General features: G+C 45.3%; 1 protein-coding gene across 6 annotated transcripts in view; it reads left to right on the forward strand.

The window, feature by feature from the left end:
* WWOX (WW domain containing oxidoreductase) overlaps positions 1–14,845 on the forward strand; it is an 883,821-nt gene that overhangs the window by 252,412 nt on the left and 616,564 nt on the right. For all 6 annotated transcript variants that reach the window (XM_065925072.1, XM_065925068.1, XM_065925069.1 and 3 more), the window contains one exon: positions 5,178–5,442. In XM_065925072.1, coding sequence (XP_065781144.1) covers positions 5,178–5,442 — 265 coding nt within the window. The remainder of the gene's footprint in view (positions 1–5,177; positions 5,443–14,845) is intronic.

The raw sequence follows: 14,845 nt of genomic DNA on the forward strand, positions 1-14,845 counted from the left end.
GCCCCTCATTGATTTTGCTTCGAGCTGGAATAATAATTGATTAAATCTGAATGCCTGACCTTTATTGATTTGTCATTCACCAGCCTCACCACCTCACCAAGAAGAATGTGCAGTTATTCTAGCAGTAGAAACAATGCAATTAAAGACCGCGAGATGAAATCCAATTGTTTTATAATGAGAAATTAGGGAATTCAATGCAGACATTAGCTGTGTAATTGTAGAAAGGAAAGTACTGTAGTTAGAACATATTAGAAATCTGGCCATGCCTCTTTTGGTTAAAATTTCAATTAAAACATCAGATGGCAATTCTTTTCTATTACCATTAGGAGAATATTCAGTCGACTAGGAAGACATTTGAAAATTTCCTCGTATTTTCAGCATATTTGTTTCTAGAGGTGGATAAACAACTGAGAGAAGTACCGGGAGAGGATGAGGGAACTGCCGGGTGAAGCTAGAGTTTAATACACATTATGGAGATTTTCCCGGTGTGGATGGGGGCTTTCACTCCTAGCAAAGTAGCTGGAGAAAAAGAACGTGCCAGGGCCTGTTTTTTCCCCCTTCCTCTTCTCCGACTTAAGTCCTGAGATGTTTTAGTGACCCAGAATGAAGCTTATTTTTTTTAATCACACTTCCATAAAATGTAACCCCTGGGACTTGGAAGAGAGAGACCAGCCAAGGGTTAGCCTGAACCGTTTATCACTCCCAAACACAGGGGCTTATGGTCGAAGTGACACACTGCAGATAGATTTACTTTTACCGTTTGAAATTTATGACGGCCGAAATGAAAGGAAAATGCCGGTAATAATCCTCCCCCGTGTTAAAAGACACGGGACGTCTCATAATGAGGTGGTAACAAAATCTGGACATCCATATCTTTGCAAATCAGACCAGGTTCCTGGAAGTGGAATGGTCCTGCTCAGGCGTGAGGGGGAGCCCCCTGCGGGGGCGGGCGATGGGGTGAGAGCACGGGGATAAACCTGCTAGTCGCCGTCTTTCGCCAGATGTAGAGGGCACCCCGGAATTGGTTTAAATGAGCTGGTATTTAATGGGCGAGTCTGTGGAGTTGTCAGCTGCCTGCTTCCCTTCTAAATCTGGATCTGACATGGTTATTTCATGTGGTGTCTTTGTTCTCCCCTTAACTGCAGTGTAATTCATGCTTACCTTAGAGATCCAAATCTTAATTTCATTTAATAGATGGATCGGGAGGCAGGGCTTTGGCCTCTTGAATTCAATCAATTTTAGTTTCTAGACCAGGTCTTCCTAAAGTGCGTATTATCAGGCCCGCCCCTGTCTGGTGCTGGGCGCTGGTTTTCCGATGACCTCGTGCCCATATTAAAGGGCGTTTATGCAAAATGTTAATCCCCCCAAGCTTGTCTGTTTATTACCCATGTGCCACACCCCAGAGCCAGTGCGAACACTGGGCGCACAGACCTGGGAGAGCACCCACTCACCGCTCAAGGACCCAGAGCCCTAAAACCATGTCATAAAACGGAAGGGTTGGTATCTAATTACCTCCATAAACCTTGGTGGAATCTCTTCGTTGGGGTCAAGACCCCCTGTTAGGGGAAAAATAAAGTTCGATGTTTGCAGAAAATGTTATACCAGACTGCCCCAAGGCAAAATATTTATTAGCCTCCCTGAGTTGTCCCTGTATTTTGGTTACTTATCTGGAATCGGAACAAGTGAGTTGAGTTTCTGCATACCTCAAATCCACCCTATGAAAATGAGAACTTCCTTGCCATGAAAAATTTTCCAGATACCAATTAAAATAGAATGAAAAGAGTGGAGTGCTGGCTGAAGGGCGGTAGACGGCTGCAGCTGTGTGGAGTGCCAAGTTGCCACACACACAACACACATACGCACACACACACACAGCCTCGGATGCAAATTCAGTCCTATTCTTTGAACATACTAGCTTTTGTCTCCATAGAATCCAGCCTAATTATGTTACTTGGGTTATTTAAAAATCCTCAGTTTAAAAAAAAATAAAAATAAAGGAGAAGTATTTAGAGAAATACAAGATAAAGGTCTTCTCCAACAGCAGATGTTAATGTCCAGAGAGCAAGTGTTAACATGTTAGTGCCCCGGTAGGAGGAGAAATCTATTAAGACTTTATTGTTTGGCTTTGTCAATTTTTCAGCTTGAAAACAGGGTGGGCAGCCTTTGAAGACTTGTTTTGCTGCCTCTTGAGCTGAGAGGTGAACGTGGTCATTTTTCAGGAAGCCGGGCTCAGCTCAGAGGAATCAGAGAGCTTGCCCACCCTCCCCGCTCCCTGGAGGACTGTCAAACAAGCTAATCAGGCCTTGGAAATGAGTGCACTGCCCAGGGGATCAGCAGGGCAGGAACTTGGGCTCTGCTGATGGCGAGCAGACGGAGGGCCTAGCGTTAATAGCTGTGCCTCTTCATCTCGAAACCTTCCTTCAACCTGGTTCCATCTAACTCCTCATCATGGTGGATTTTGTTTTGTCTTGGCCTCATTTCTAGGTTGGGGATTAGGAAGGCACACCTTCCTCCTAGTAGGGGTTGAATCTAACCCAGTGTTCCCAAGTCTGCGTAAGCCTTAAAAAGCCGAAGCATGAAGTCACTCTCAACATGAGAAAGTGCTACCTGCAAATATTCATGGAAAACATAAAGCATCTGAACCCAGTGGTGAAACTTGCCTTCTGCACAAAGCTCGAACAAAGCTTTTCGTGATAAGGAAAACTTGGCTCTTAATTTAGAATTATGAACCCATGATGAGGCTTCAGTTTTTTAATACTGTATTTAATCCCCACTATATGTCATAGGCAACAGTCAAGGAGCTCACTGTCCGCCTCTTGGGAGCTCACAGTCTAGGCCTGGAAGCAGGTGGAGAGTGGTCTGTGTGGTCAGAACAGAGGCACAAAGTGCCAGGGGTCTTGACTTGGGTTGTTGGTCACATTGCAGGGGTGGCAGGTGCTTGAACAGTAGGAATACGATAGACCAGGTCCTGGAAAATGGACACTTCCTCTCCATCTGCTCTGCATGCCATCTTTCAGTCTGTCCCTCGCTGCCACCCAAGAAATCACTGTGGTATAAAGCAATGGAAGAGTTAGTCAGGGAGAGCTTCCTGGAAGAAGTGATACCTGAGCTGGATTGGGCTAAACAGAGACCCCAAGAAGGGCGATGAGGGCACAGCAGAGTGAGCAAAGCTTGCTGTATTCACCCTGTACCTGTTAGACATTGTTGAAATCCTTGACATTCTTCTCTTCCCAGAGCGTGTAGAACTTCTGGGATGTGGCCTTTACCTTTGATCATTGTATCCTCAACTCAGCAATCCTCTGTGTGTGTGTGTGTCTATGTGTGTGTGTGTGTGAGAGAGAGAGAGAGAGAGAGAGAGAGAGAGAGAGAGAGACAGCTCTTCTGTAACACCTTATCACTGTGTTGAAATAAAATTCAGAAATAATATAACTTCCCTGCATACGTATGTTGTAACTCAGTGGACTTACCTACCTGCAATGTTGGGGCAAAATGACTGTGAAGCTAAAATAACATGTGTTCCAGCATGTCAGCGTGTAGGCAGGACTCCAGGGATGGAAATTGGAGTGCATGATCCTCCATCAGGATCTTCACACCCGCTGACTCTTGGCAGGTGTGCGGCCTTACGGCTTCCAGTGCCACCAGCCTCAGGTCAAGCCTCACCCCCAGAATCCCAAAGCACACTCCTTCCTCACTCGCAAAGCTGTGGCACTCCACTCTTAGAAGTTCAGTAGCTGTTAGGACGGTGCATCTGTGCAGAACACAGCTCGATTCTAGTCTCAGATAATTACGCACAGGCTTTCATCTGCATGCATGTCCAGTGGGCCTGTCTTCCTTGAGCAAGACTCCCCTTGCCTGGCGGGACATCCACTGTCCCTGGCGCCCCACCAGCAATCGTTTTGACAACCAGAAAAAGGCCCCCATAAATTTCCAAATTTCCCGCCAAGTCCCACTGCTCCAGATGATTAAGCTCAGAAATCTGGGCTCTTCCTGTGGTCTGGGGACCTGGAAACAGCCAGGGTCTCACTGCCGTGTCCACACTGACGTCTCCAGCCATCAGCTTTATTGATGACTTCGTCTTGGTGAAGTCATTTAATACGAGAAACGGGATGTCACTGACTGAGTCCTGGAGAAGGGGTACTTAATTTCCATTAACACATGAATTTCTTGGTCCTAGCCCCACATGAACTGCTCACTCATATTAAGGAACTACCAGATGGTTCTATCGTTTCCGCCTCACCTTTTGCTTTCCTTTTCCTCAGCATTTGTTCCCAGTGCCCTCATATACTCCCTTATTATGTGGGGAAAATGCCCGGAGTTAATTTAGCAAACTCTGAGGGTTCCTTAAAGAATAAGGGACCGAATTCCTTCTGTTATGATCTTTTTTTTTCTTCTTCTTCTTTCTTTTGGTTGTTAGGGAAGTCATTACTTTGTTGTCATTATAAAAAGAAGAAAGGAAGGAAAGAAACAAACAGCTGGTGTTTAACGACTCCGTCAGACCCAATTATAAAACATCAACTACTTACTTTGATTTGTGTGTATCCATGCCATGGGTATACTTAAAAACATTAGACTCTGCCAGCACTCATTTTGGCTTTGTTTACATTTATCTTTTAAACGTATGAGACTATTGATGGCACCTCACCAAGGTTATAACCCCTTTATAATCATTAATTTTTAATCTGGATGAGAGTCTTGGAGGCAGCAAGGCTCATCTATATTTACTTGGATGCTCCAATGAAAACATACAGGACACAAACACTGGGTAAAATAACCCAGGAAAACCCTGTCAAGGGTTAGGAATGCAATATCTTTCTGCTTCCAAAAGCAGCAGCCCTTCATTTAAAATGTTTTCCCATTTAATTTAATTATCCTTGAACTTCCTGTTGAAGGTCTTGAAAAAATAGATGTTAGAGGCAGGGATAGTGGATGGGAGTTCAGTGAAGACGACTCCATTTATGAGTCTGGCCCCTTATTAAGTGTGTCTTTGGACCTGGTTGGTTTATATTGTGAAATCACCATTGTTTCTTTTTAAGGAGACTTTGTTTCGATGGTCACCCAATTGAGATTTCAGTCATCTCTGCATGGTTTTCTCAGATTTCTAATAAAAACACAAAGCTGTATAAGAAGTCAGGGACTGACCGATTCATATCACATTTTCTGTTTTGTTTTGTTTTTAGATTTACAGATATTAACGATTCCTCGGGAAAACTAGACTTTAGTCGCCTTTCTCCATCGAAAAACGAGTACTGGGCCATGCTGGCCTACAACCGGTCCAAACTGTGCAACATCCTGTTCTCCAACGAGCTCCACCGCCGCCTGTCCCCCCGTGGGGTCACATCGAATGCAGTGCACCCCGGGAACATGATGTACTCCGCCCTCCACCGTGGCTGGTGGGTGTACACGCTGCTCTTCACCTTGGCGAGACCCTTCACCAAGTCCATGGTGAGTCAACAGCCGCAGTTGTCACACACTCCTCCCGTGTGCTTTTCCGGAAAGGGCACTAGAAAAACCCAGGCACACTCGCTTCCTTGGCCTCTCACCTCTCATGAGAACGAGTCTGGTCTTGAGCATCATGTCATCAGACCTTTCAGAGGGGTGAGAAGGGGTGCTTGAGCACACTTCAGTTGACTTGAGTTCGCATCTGTTTCTCTAGAGATGTCTCAAAGGCCCAGAGAGCTGTGCGTTTTCGCTGTTGTGCTCACACGGCTGATGAAGGTGGTTTGTTTACATTTGATGGGATCTTTTTTTTCTTCTTCAGTAAGCGCAGTCCTTCCCAACTGTGTTTTGTGTTAGTAGGTAAATAGCGTGGGTTTGTGACTTTTGCATTCTCAGCAAATGTGGTTCCTTTGTTTCCATTGAGAGTCTATATTTTTGCTCTAAATTCTTCTTTCAATGGGTTTAAACCTCTGCTGGAGCATCCTTTGTCAGCTGGAGGCACATTTTATTCTTTGCTTTGCCAAAGGTAAGTCCTTTTGGATGCTTCAGACTACCACGTTTCAACTTGGACTTCACAAAGGTAAGTGTGAAGTTTTCCTGTTTTTGATGGCCCTCTCACAACTGTCTCTGAACACTTCTTTCATGAAAGCATTGAGTAGGAAGTCATTTGAGTGAAGAATGCGTATTGTACACAATATTTTTGGTATGGTACTTTTCTAAAATACAGGCCTCTAAAATTTCCCACCTACTTAAACTTCATGTTTGGGGATGACAGACACAACAAGGAAAATCTCTTGATGTACATAGGAAGAAAGTAAGTGTTTTTAAAATTTTGATCACACAGGTGTTTCTTATGCAAAGTAAATAGATATAATCCAAGAGTTGAATACTTAAAGAACCAAAGAAGTGAGAGGACCTCTGGAGAGCAGTTCTCCAAGTTCACGGGGAGTGTGTGCCACAGGCTTCTGTTGGTTCCTGATTGACTGATTTTCTGTGATTGCATGAGAGTAGGTTTTCTGCAAGGGCATCTTTGATCATGATTTTGGCTCATTGTCTTAAGAATATTGGTCTGGACTGGTGCCAGGGCCACTGGCAGGCCTGTGGATGAGTTTTCAAGTTTAGGAAGTTGGAGAGGAAAGAGGAGCGTCCTTTCTCACTTTCCACTGGCCCTGCACTTTCATGACACGTGGACCAATCATCAAATATAATTTGTAATCTCTGGGTCTTGAATTTCCTCACTTGTATTTGAACATTGGTGGAAGCGAAGGAACTCCTTTCTGTGACATCAAGGTCTTGTTTCTTTCTTATTCCGGGATTTCTTTAATCAGAGGAATGTGATGGTAAGGAGCTCGCTGTGGGTCTGTGATGACTCAGATTGTCATGGAGGGTGGTGTAACCATGTGTTACACTGTTGGATGTGGACTCCACTCACTGAGGGCGCCTTGATGGACAATGACAACTACTCTTATTCTGTGATGAGATCCCAGGGCTTAAAAACCCTGGATGGGGCAGGTGGGAGGAAGAGGAAGACTGGCTCTGGGAAAGTAAAAGATGGGGTGAATGGTTTTCTGTTTCTTGGGGAGGGGATCTGATACTTGACTTGAACACAATATGTAAACATGTGTTTAGCTGAGTCGGGCTGTATTGTCAGCTTCTTGGATGTATCAGGAGGGTTTCTGAAAGTGCCAGCAAATGAAATCAGGCAGGCAGCCATGTTGTGATCACAGAGTATTGGGTGGTATTAATAACTAATACTGTTTGATGGTAACTCTGGTTGGGACACAAACCAGTGGAAAAGCAGAGTGTGGATTTGGAAACCTAGGCAGAAGTGTTACCATACAGGAGAAGGTCCCCACTCACCATACTGGGAGCTGGTCCAGTGATGCCTGATGCCCAGCACACGTGGCTGTTTCCTCCCCCTCCCCATCAAGTGTACAGAGACCTTGGCCTCCTCTCAACCCTGGCCCCTGATCCTCCAGTCAGGAAAATGCCCACTAGGAGCAGCCTGGGACACCAAATAAAATAAGATCTGGTGTCTGTGGCTCTGGGTGAAAGGGGCATTTGGGAAAATGAGCAGATAAGCCTTGAGAAGGCTTGGAGAAAATTGGTGACATAACCAAGAAAAACCCATTGAATTTTATCTAAGTTGTTTTGGCAGTGATGGACTATTCCATGAAAAGGCAAGGAAGATAAACCCTTAGCCGGTGTTAGGAAGAGGATTTGACAGGGCTTCCTGGTGGTGGTGAGTGTGAGAGGGCTGCTGCCTGTTACAGTAGAGCAAGCAGCTCTCTTGCTTGTGATCCTGATGGTCAAGCCCAGCTCTCACCCTTGGCGTTGGGAGCACTCGGGCCAGATGTGTGACCTTCCTGAGCTTGTTACCTCTCAACCATAATGGCAGCACAGGTTGGTGTGAGGATCGACAGTAATAGATAGAGCACCTGTCGTATCTTTCTGTATCTAGGTATTTGGTGGTGTTTCTTAGACATCAGAGTCCCACATGACTGAGATTCATAAAGAGGTGGAATGGGCTCCCTGGACTTGTGAAGCTCACAGCCAGTCACTTCTCTTTCATGAACATGTAGGACTCTGTATGTGGGGGAGGGCTCTGCCCTAGGGAGACCAGGGATCTACTATTTCGCTGGTAGGACAGACTGGACTCACTGGAAGAGTCAGCCTGGGGTCCTATCCTTCTGTACGGGGCTTATCACTGCTTCTGTCACGCTAAGACATTGCTTTGTGGATGAAGGGCACACTTCTGTCATTTTAATGCAGACCTGCTTTTGGACCTAAGCCATGTCGTTGCATCCACATCCCCACCCCGTGTAAAAGTTGGATCCTAAACGCTCGTGGAGAGCCTGAGCACAGATGCAGAGTCCCAGTCACCCAGGGGCTGGTGTTCTCTTTGTGCTCTGCCCTCGCCCCTTTTCCTTTGAACCTGAGGGTTGCTGGAGTGTGCGTTCCACTGTACAAGGTCAAGGACACAGACATAGCCCAGCTCTGTGCTGGGAAGGCCTGCCTTTCTTTTCCACCATCGCCGGCTCCCTTAGTATTAAACAGCAGTATTCTAACATCAACGTTCCTTCTTTATTTGCTGTGACTTGCTGTGACTACAGTGATTTTAGTTACAGTAATTAGGTCACCCTTCATGGAGTCAGGCTATTTTAAGTGCCTCTTTAAGGAATATTGTTGCAGATTAGTAATTTTACAATTGGATGTTCTTGTGCAACTTTATTAAATGTAATCTGTCTTTTAAATGTTGCCCTTTTACAGTTATACATTTCTAATTGTTGCTGTAAATGCATTATCACTTTGAAATTAATTAATATTTCCATTTTGGCTGCCTGCAGTATAATAATCACTAATGAGAAACTCTTAGGGATTAATTCTTGACACAGCGACCCCTACTGGTGGAGCCTGTCTCTGACACTTCTTCCTCTGGAGGTCCAGTGGTCACGACTGGTATATGGGGGTTTGTGGGGAGACAAGCATTTTTCTCTCCTCCCTCTAACTTATGTTAAAATTAAAATAATAGATAAAAATGAGACAAGGATTTTCTAGAATCTTGTTTTAAAAAAGATAACAGGGCTCTTTAGCTGCTTGATCAACATCTTGAAGGAAACTAGAGTTGACAGAAGCTTTCTAGTTTACAAAGTCACATCCATCCATCTGTGTTATGTGCTTATTTTCCTGCCCATCTTGCTTTTTAAATCCCTCTAAAATTACATTTTTCATATGGACTCTAAAATCGCATGTTGCATATGAATGCATTTATATGTATTGTATGTGTGTGTGTATAATGTGTTTATACGTACATATTACTTTCTGGGGCTTAATTCACAAAACCAAGCATGTTGTTTTATCTAGTGATATAAGAAGTTCTTAAAAGTAGTTTTGGCTATTTTTCAGTTGTTGCCACATACCCAAGTAGGATGCAGCTTGACCGGTAAGGCCAGACACTGTGAAGCCTAAATGTATCAGCGTGTACGCCTTCACTCATTGCTTACAGCACTTTTACGTTAGAAACACTGAAAAAGCACATGGAACTTACCCTGCTTGTTCAAGAAGTTGGAATATCAGCCGGCAGACCCTTGGCCAGCTACTTGTCCGAGTTCATTTTCTTTGTCAAATGTACCGCCAGCCCTGCCACATGGATCCAGCCCTGCGGTTATTTCCTTTTTCAAACATTTGAAAGCACCATCATGAAGCGCACCCTCTCCCCCTTCTCTCCCCCACAGAAACTTGCAGTCCTGGTAAACCACCTCTCAGCTCGGATTCCTAGGCCCACGCCAGCCCTTTGCCCTCAGTATGGAAGTTTGAAGCTGAGCCCCCGTCACGTGCCCCTCAGAGTGTTTTGTGCAACCACATATTTGCCTTGGCAGGTAATAGTAGAAAGAGTATCATGTGTTAGGGTAGCAAGAGCTTAGCAGATGTTTTAGGGGGACCGCATTTTCAAATCGTTTTACATTAAAAAAAAAAAAAGCGACTTGAGTTTGTGGAACTTCTGAAACGATTGGGTTACGTTTCCTGGGGCCGCACTCAGTCATCGTGCTGAGTTTTAACAGATGTGCGGCCACCCCGCTAATGGATGGGCTCGCGACACTGTTCCTGTTGCAGAGTTATAAATTATAACTGGGAAAAGCGCTCTGTGTCATTCTTCTAACCTTCGGGAAAGCCAAGCCTGGTAATTCTGCCCTTGAATAACCCGCAGCAGGGTGATTTATAGTTGCACAATTTAAAACATAATGAAGGAGATAATAGATGTTGATTTGTTCTTTAAATTAGTATTTTAGAAAAATCCCACCCCTCCCCTTTAAATACCTCTTGTTGACCAGGCTCTGGATCGGATCAAGGACAAAAGTCCCTGTCTGATCTCTGCGGGTGTGTTAGAGTAGAAAAGCAAGGGGCCTTTTTGTGCTGAGAGGAGGAACCCTGGTTTTCAAAGTGGGAATTTCAGCATTTTCTTCACTAATCTAAATATTGTGAGACTCCTGAGTAAGGGTTGAATTCTCTGGCTGCCTTGTTCTTGCCAGGCTAGATATGTTAGAAAACCAGGCTCCTAGGACCCCTCTGTGGTTGGGCCACACTTGGCTTCTCCGTAACCACCCCTTCTCCCACCATGGTGGGTTCTTCCCCTCGCTGAAGCCAAGTCCCCACAGTCTCAGACATTCTTCTTCTTTTTCAGGGTTATCATTAGCATTGGTTTTCTTCATCTTCTCTCAATTCTGTTTGGAGCTTTAAGGTTTACAGTGTTTGCCCAATTCAAAGTCTCAGGGATATGATCAAATGAAAAAGAGCATGGGATGTAGAATCATTAGGCATATGTTCAGAATTCACATTTCCCCCCTTTTTTTAGTTGTATAATTTTGAAATGATTCACCTTCTCAGGCTTATTTTTTGCCAAACATTTTTCAGATGTTTTGGGCTGTGAATCAACATCCAATTAAAAGTTGTTGGAATAACAGAGGTTGTTTTTTATATTTTAGAATTCCCTAGGCAGCCAGGGTGTTCTTTGGCTAATATTTAGGCAGTTTCTCTGTGATTGTCCTGATTTTTCCCTCCTGAGTGTATGATGGCTGCAGCAGCACCAACCTTTGCAGCTTCACCCTGTGAAGTCAGGGTGGGAGGAGTGAGATCCCTTTTTGCATGCTTTCTTCCTTTATCAAGGAGGAGGACATTCTGTCTCAGAGCTGTCTTCCCTCACAGACTTCTCAGCTCCCGTTGGCCAGGACTGAGCTACCTGTCCAGACCCTGTGTGCACGGGAGGCTGGGAGACTGAGTGCATTTTGGCATTTTGTGTTTCTAGGGTGAAAGGCAAGATCTGATAGCAAGGAAAAAGGGGAGGATGATGGCTTCTGAGCAGACTCTCTTGTGTACATGAAGTTTCCTCATCTGTCTAATGGGAGTGATATCTATAGAGTCATTGTGGAAGTAAGTGAGAATTAAATGGTAGGAACCCGGCCTCATCTGGTCCCCTCACATTTACCCAGCTTTACCCCAGGGCACTTCCAGCCTGTCTTCCTTCCTCCTCTAGGGTGCTGAAGCATGCTGCTCTGTAGTCTAGAATGAGCCTTCCCCTCCATGCCTAGTTACTTTGTAGTCATCCTTTAAAACTCAATCCAAGCATCAGAGCTCATGGAAGCCTTAGATCCACATTTGGTCAGGATCCCCCATGATGTGCTCTTATAAGAGCCCCCACTCATCACGTGTTAGTGTTTGGTGTGTGATAACACGCCCATCAACACATGCCAGCTGAGTGAATGAAGGAGCCGGGAATCTCACCTTCATAATGTTGGACACAGATGCAATTTAGAGAAATATTCCCCACAGTCTCGTGTTTAACGTCTGTCTAAAGAGTGCCATTGAAAAAAAAGAAAAAAAAAAAAGAGTGCCATTGTTGCCTCCCTATTGTAGTGTCCTTGGTCTGTAAGGCGCATACTCAGTAAATATTTGTAAATAAACAGAAAATGATAAGGTGCTTAATGAATGACAGTCATGAATTCCTTCCTTATCATGAGTCTCTGAGGCGGGCAGGGGATTGCAGTTCCGAATGTGTAGCTAAACTACTGAGACTTGGGACGCCCCCTCTTCCTCCACCCAGAGTCACACAGCCCATCCGCAGGACTAGAACCCAGCGACTCACCTCTGAATTCCTGGCGACACATGAGGAGTCCACCCAGAGGTGTGGGCGTGGAGGGGAAATGCATAAGGAGAACAGCAAGGCGTGGGAAAGAAAGGAGAGGCTTTGGAGGCGGGCCCCTCTAGGCTCCTACCCCAGCACTACCACTTGCTAACTCTTGGGCACATTTCATCCCCTGGTTAACATCCCTGCACGAAACCAGGGTGGCCTGTTTGCCTCCCGCGTTGTGTTGAGAATTGAGCAAGGGCATGGACACGCCAGCTATTGAGTAAAGATTCACTGGTGTTGCTGCTACTGACCTGTGTCGAGAGTAAAAGATGCTGCGGATATACTCTTCAGAGCATGATCCATTAGATGTGCAGTAAATGTTATCATCATCATCGCCATTATTTTTTCAGACAGGGAAAGGTTGCTTTTACTTCCCATTGCTCAAAGATGCCCATGCTCCTAATGATGGCCCCGTGTCCGTCACAGAAGTTCTAATTTTTCCTTTGAATGTTAGGCACACGAACACCACGTACAATACAGCCCTGAGTTGCATAATGTCAGCCTTCCTGGCGGCCCAATGAAGCTAACAGTACCCCTTGCTTTGAGGAAAGAGTTGCCCTTGTTGGAAACAAAGAGGAGGAAGACATGCCTGGCTTTATGAGGCCACGGCACTTCATCACTGTATTTTCTCTGCCTTGTGATGCAGTGTTTTAAGTCTGGTCAGGCCTTTGTTCCCGAATGAGCGCCCGAGAGGGGGGAAAAAAAATGACTATCTGGCCTTAATACGTGTGACAAATTATTTAATGAACATTTAACCAGGATTTGAAATTCCCCCAGCTTTATCTTCCTCGTTTCCTTTACTTGTGTGTCCCCGCCGGCACTTGGGTAATGCATTGCCTCTTTTTAACTCCCTTCCTAGCTCTTTTATTACTTTTAAGTTAGTGGTGCCTTCTTTGATCCTCCCCCTCCAGTTTCCTTTTCTCCAATTTCATACTTCTTTCCAGTGATTTTTGGCTGCTGCGCAGCTTCGCTATCGGAGGCCAGCACGATTAAACAGATGCCAGGAGTTTGTGTTGCCCCGCGATGCTGTTTCTGAAACGTTTATTCTGTGAACATTGATTTTCATATAAACCACCGGACATGTTGGTTTTTCCTGGTGAGGCGGAAGGTACTGTTTTCCCAGCAGCAGTAGGGAGAACTTTGAACCTGGGGTTCCGAACTGTTCAGAAGCTGAAATCCATAAACTGTGCCCTTCTCACTCGGCAGAGATAAACGTGTGCTGAGCGGCAGAGGGACACATGTTCTCATGTGCCCAGAGGACCTACTGAATGGCAGGCGCCACACGCGTGCGTTGAGTTTTTTGTGTCTCGTCCCACTGAATGTCATTTTAGAGCTTGCTGTTCTTAGACATCTGCGTTCTCAGAACGAGTCATTTGCCCTCTGTAGGCCTCAGTTTCCTTCTCTGTAAAATGAGTCACTGAACTGAGATATGATGTCCCAGGACTTGTGGATGTTACCCTGTAATTTGAATGGAAATTTTTTTCAAAAAGGAGACCCATGTGGATTCATACACTTTATTCTGAAAACTCTAGATGAAGGACAAATGTACCACCATAGACTATCACCTTAATTTTATGAAAAAAAATGGACATTTAAATGCCAAAAGCTGTAGGCAGGACAGGATTGTGGAACAGAAAGAAGTACTTTCAGTTAAGTGCATTTGATTTCGGGGTTAACCCTTTCACTGCTGCTGTAGCCATTGTTCACTTTGCTGAAAATGCTGGGCTTACCCTGGGGCATGACTGACCTGAGAAGATTCCACAGGTGCTCTTTCAGCTCCAGAACCCGTCTGGGCATCTTTCAGATCCCAGGTTCTTTCAGTAACTCTGCCTACATCACAGCTAACTGAGTCAGGACCCATGGGGGCACCGTCTGTGAAACGCAGACACGCCAGAGCGGGAGTTATTTCCTCCGAAGCACCTGTTTTGTACCGTGTGCTTTTACCAGCGTGTCACGCCCTCGACGTCTCTCCCAGTCCCTCTGGGTCCGGAACCCAGCCCTCTGCTCACGGTCGACTTTCAGCTGCAGTCCCAGCGCCACCCTGGCCGCTGCTGTGTCACAGCCCACTGGGGAATGGTGCGCGTCAAGCCGGGTGCTGTGCCGTGGTTCGGTTCCTAATGGCCTCGAAGACTGAAGACCGCTTCCCCCTGCCTCTTAGCTGGAGGCCTCTTGGAGGCACAGCCCTGTGTGACCAAACCCCAGAAGGGACAGCTCATAACTTTGGCCCATTCTGTTTGGTGGAAGCAGGTCAGTGGGTCTGATCCACACTCAAGAGGAGAGGATCTCACAGTGGTGTAAACACGGGAAGCAGAAAGCCTCAGGGCCATCTCGTACTTTACAAATTAGGGTTTATTTAGTCTTTCTGTGTGAGCATGTGCACATGTGTGTGTGTGTGTGTATGTGTGTGTGTGCACGTGCACCTTTTGGTAAGCAGTCTGGTGGCAGATTTAGGTCTTGCTCATTCTTGGCCCTAAGCCATAGCATTTGTTATTGATGCATGTGTCTTTGCCTTGCTATTCTCTTGTTTCATTCTTTCTGCATTCTTGTCATTCCTGTCTCTGGGCTGAGGGGTACCAGATGCGCCTATCGAAAAAAAAGAAAAAAATGTGTGTGTGTGTGTGTTTATTATTTTGCACTTTTGTGTCATAATGAGAGAGATAGGATTTAGTCTTTTAGTAAGAAAGCTTATGAAAAGAATAAAGAAACATATGGATTGTGTTTCTT

This window comes from Muntiacus reevesi, chromosome 2 (genome assembly GCF_963930625.1).
Source record: "Muntiacus reevesi chromosome 2, mMunRee1.1, whole genome shotgun sequence".
NCBI classification, from domain to species: Eukaryota; Metazoa; Chordata; class Mammalia; order Artiodactyla; family Cervidae; genus Muntiacus; species Muntiacus reevesi.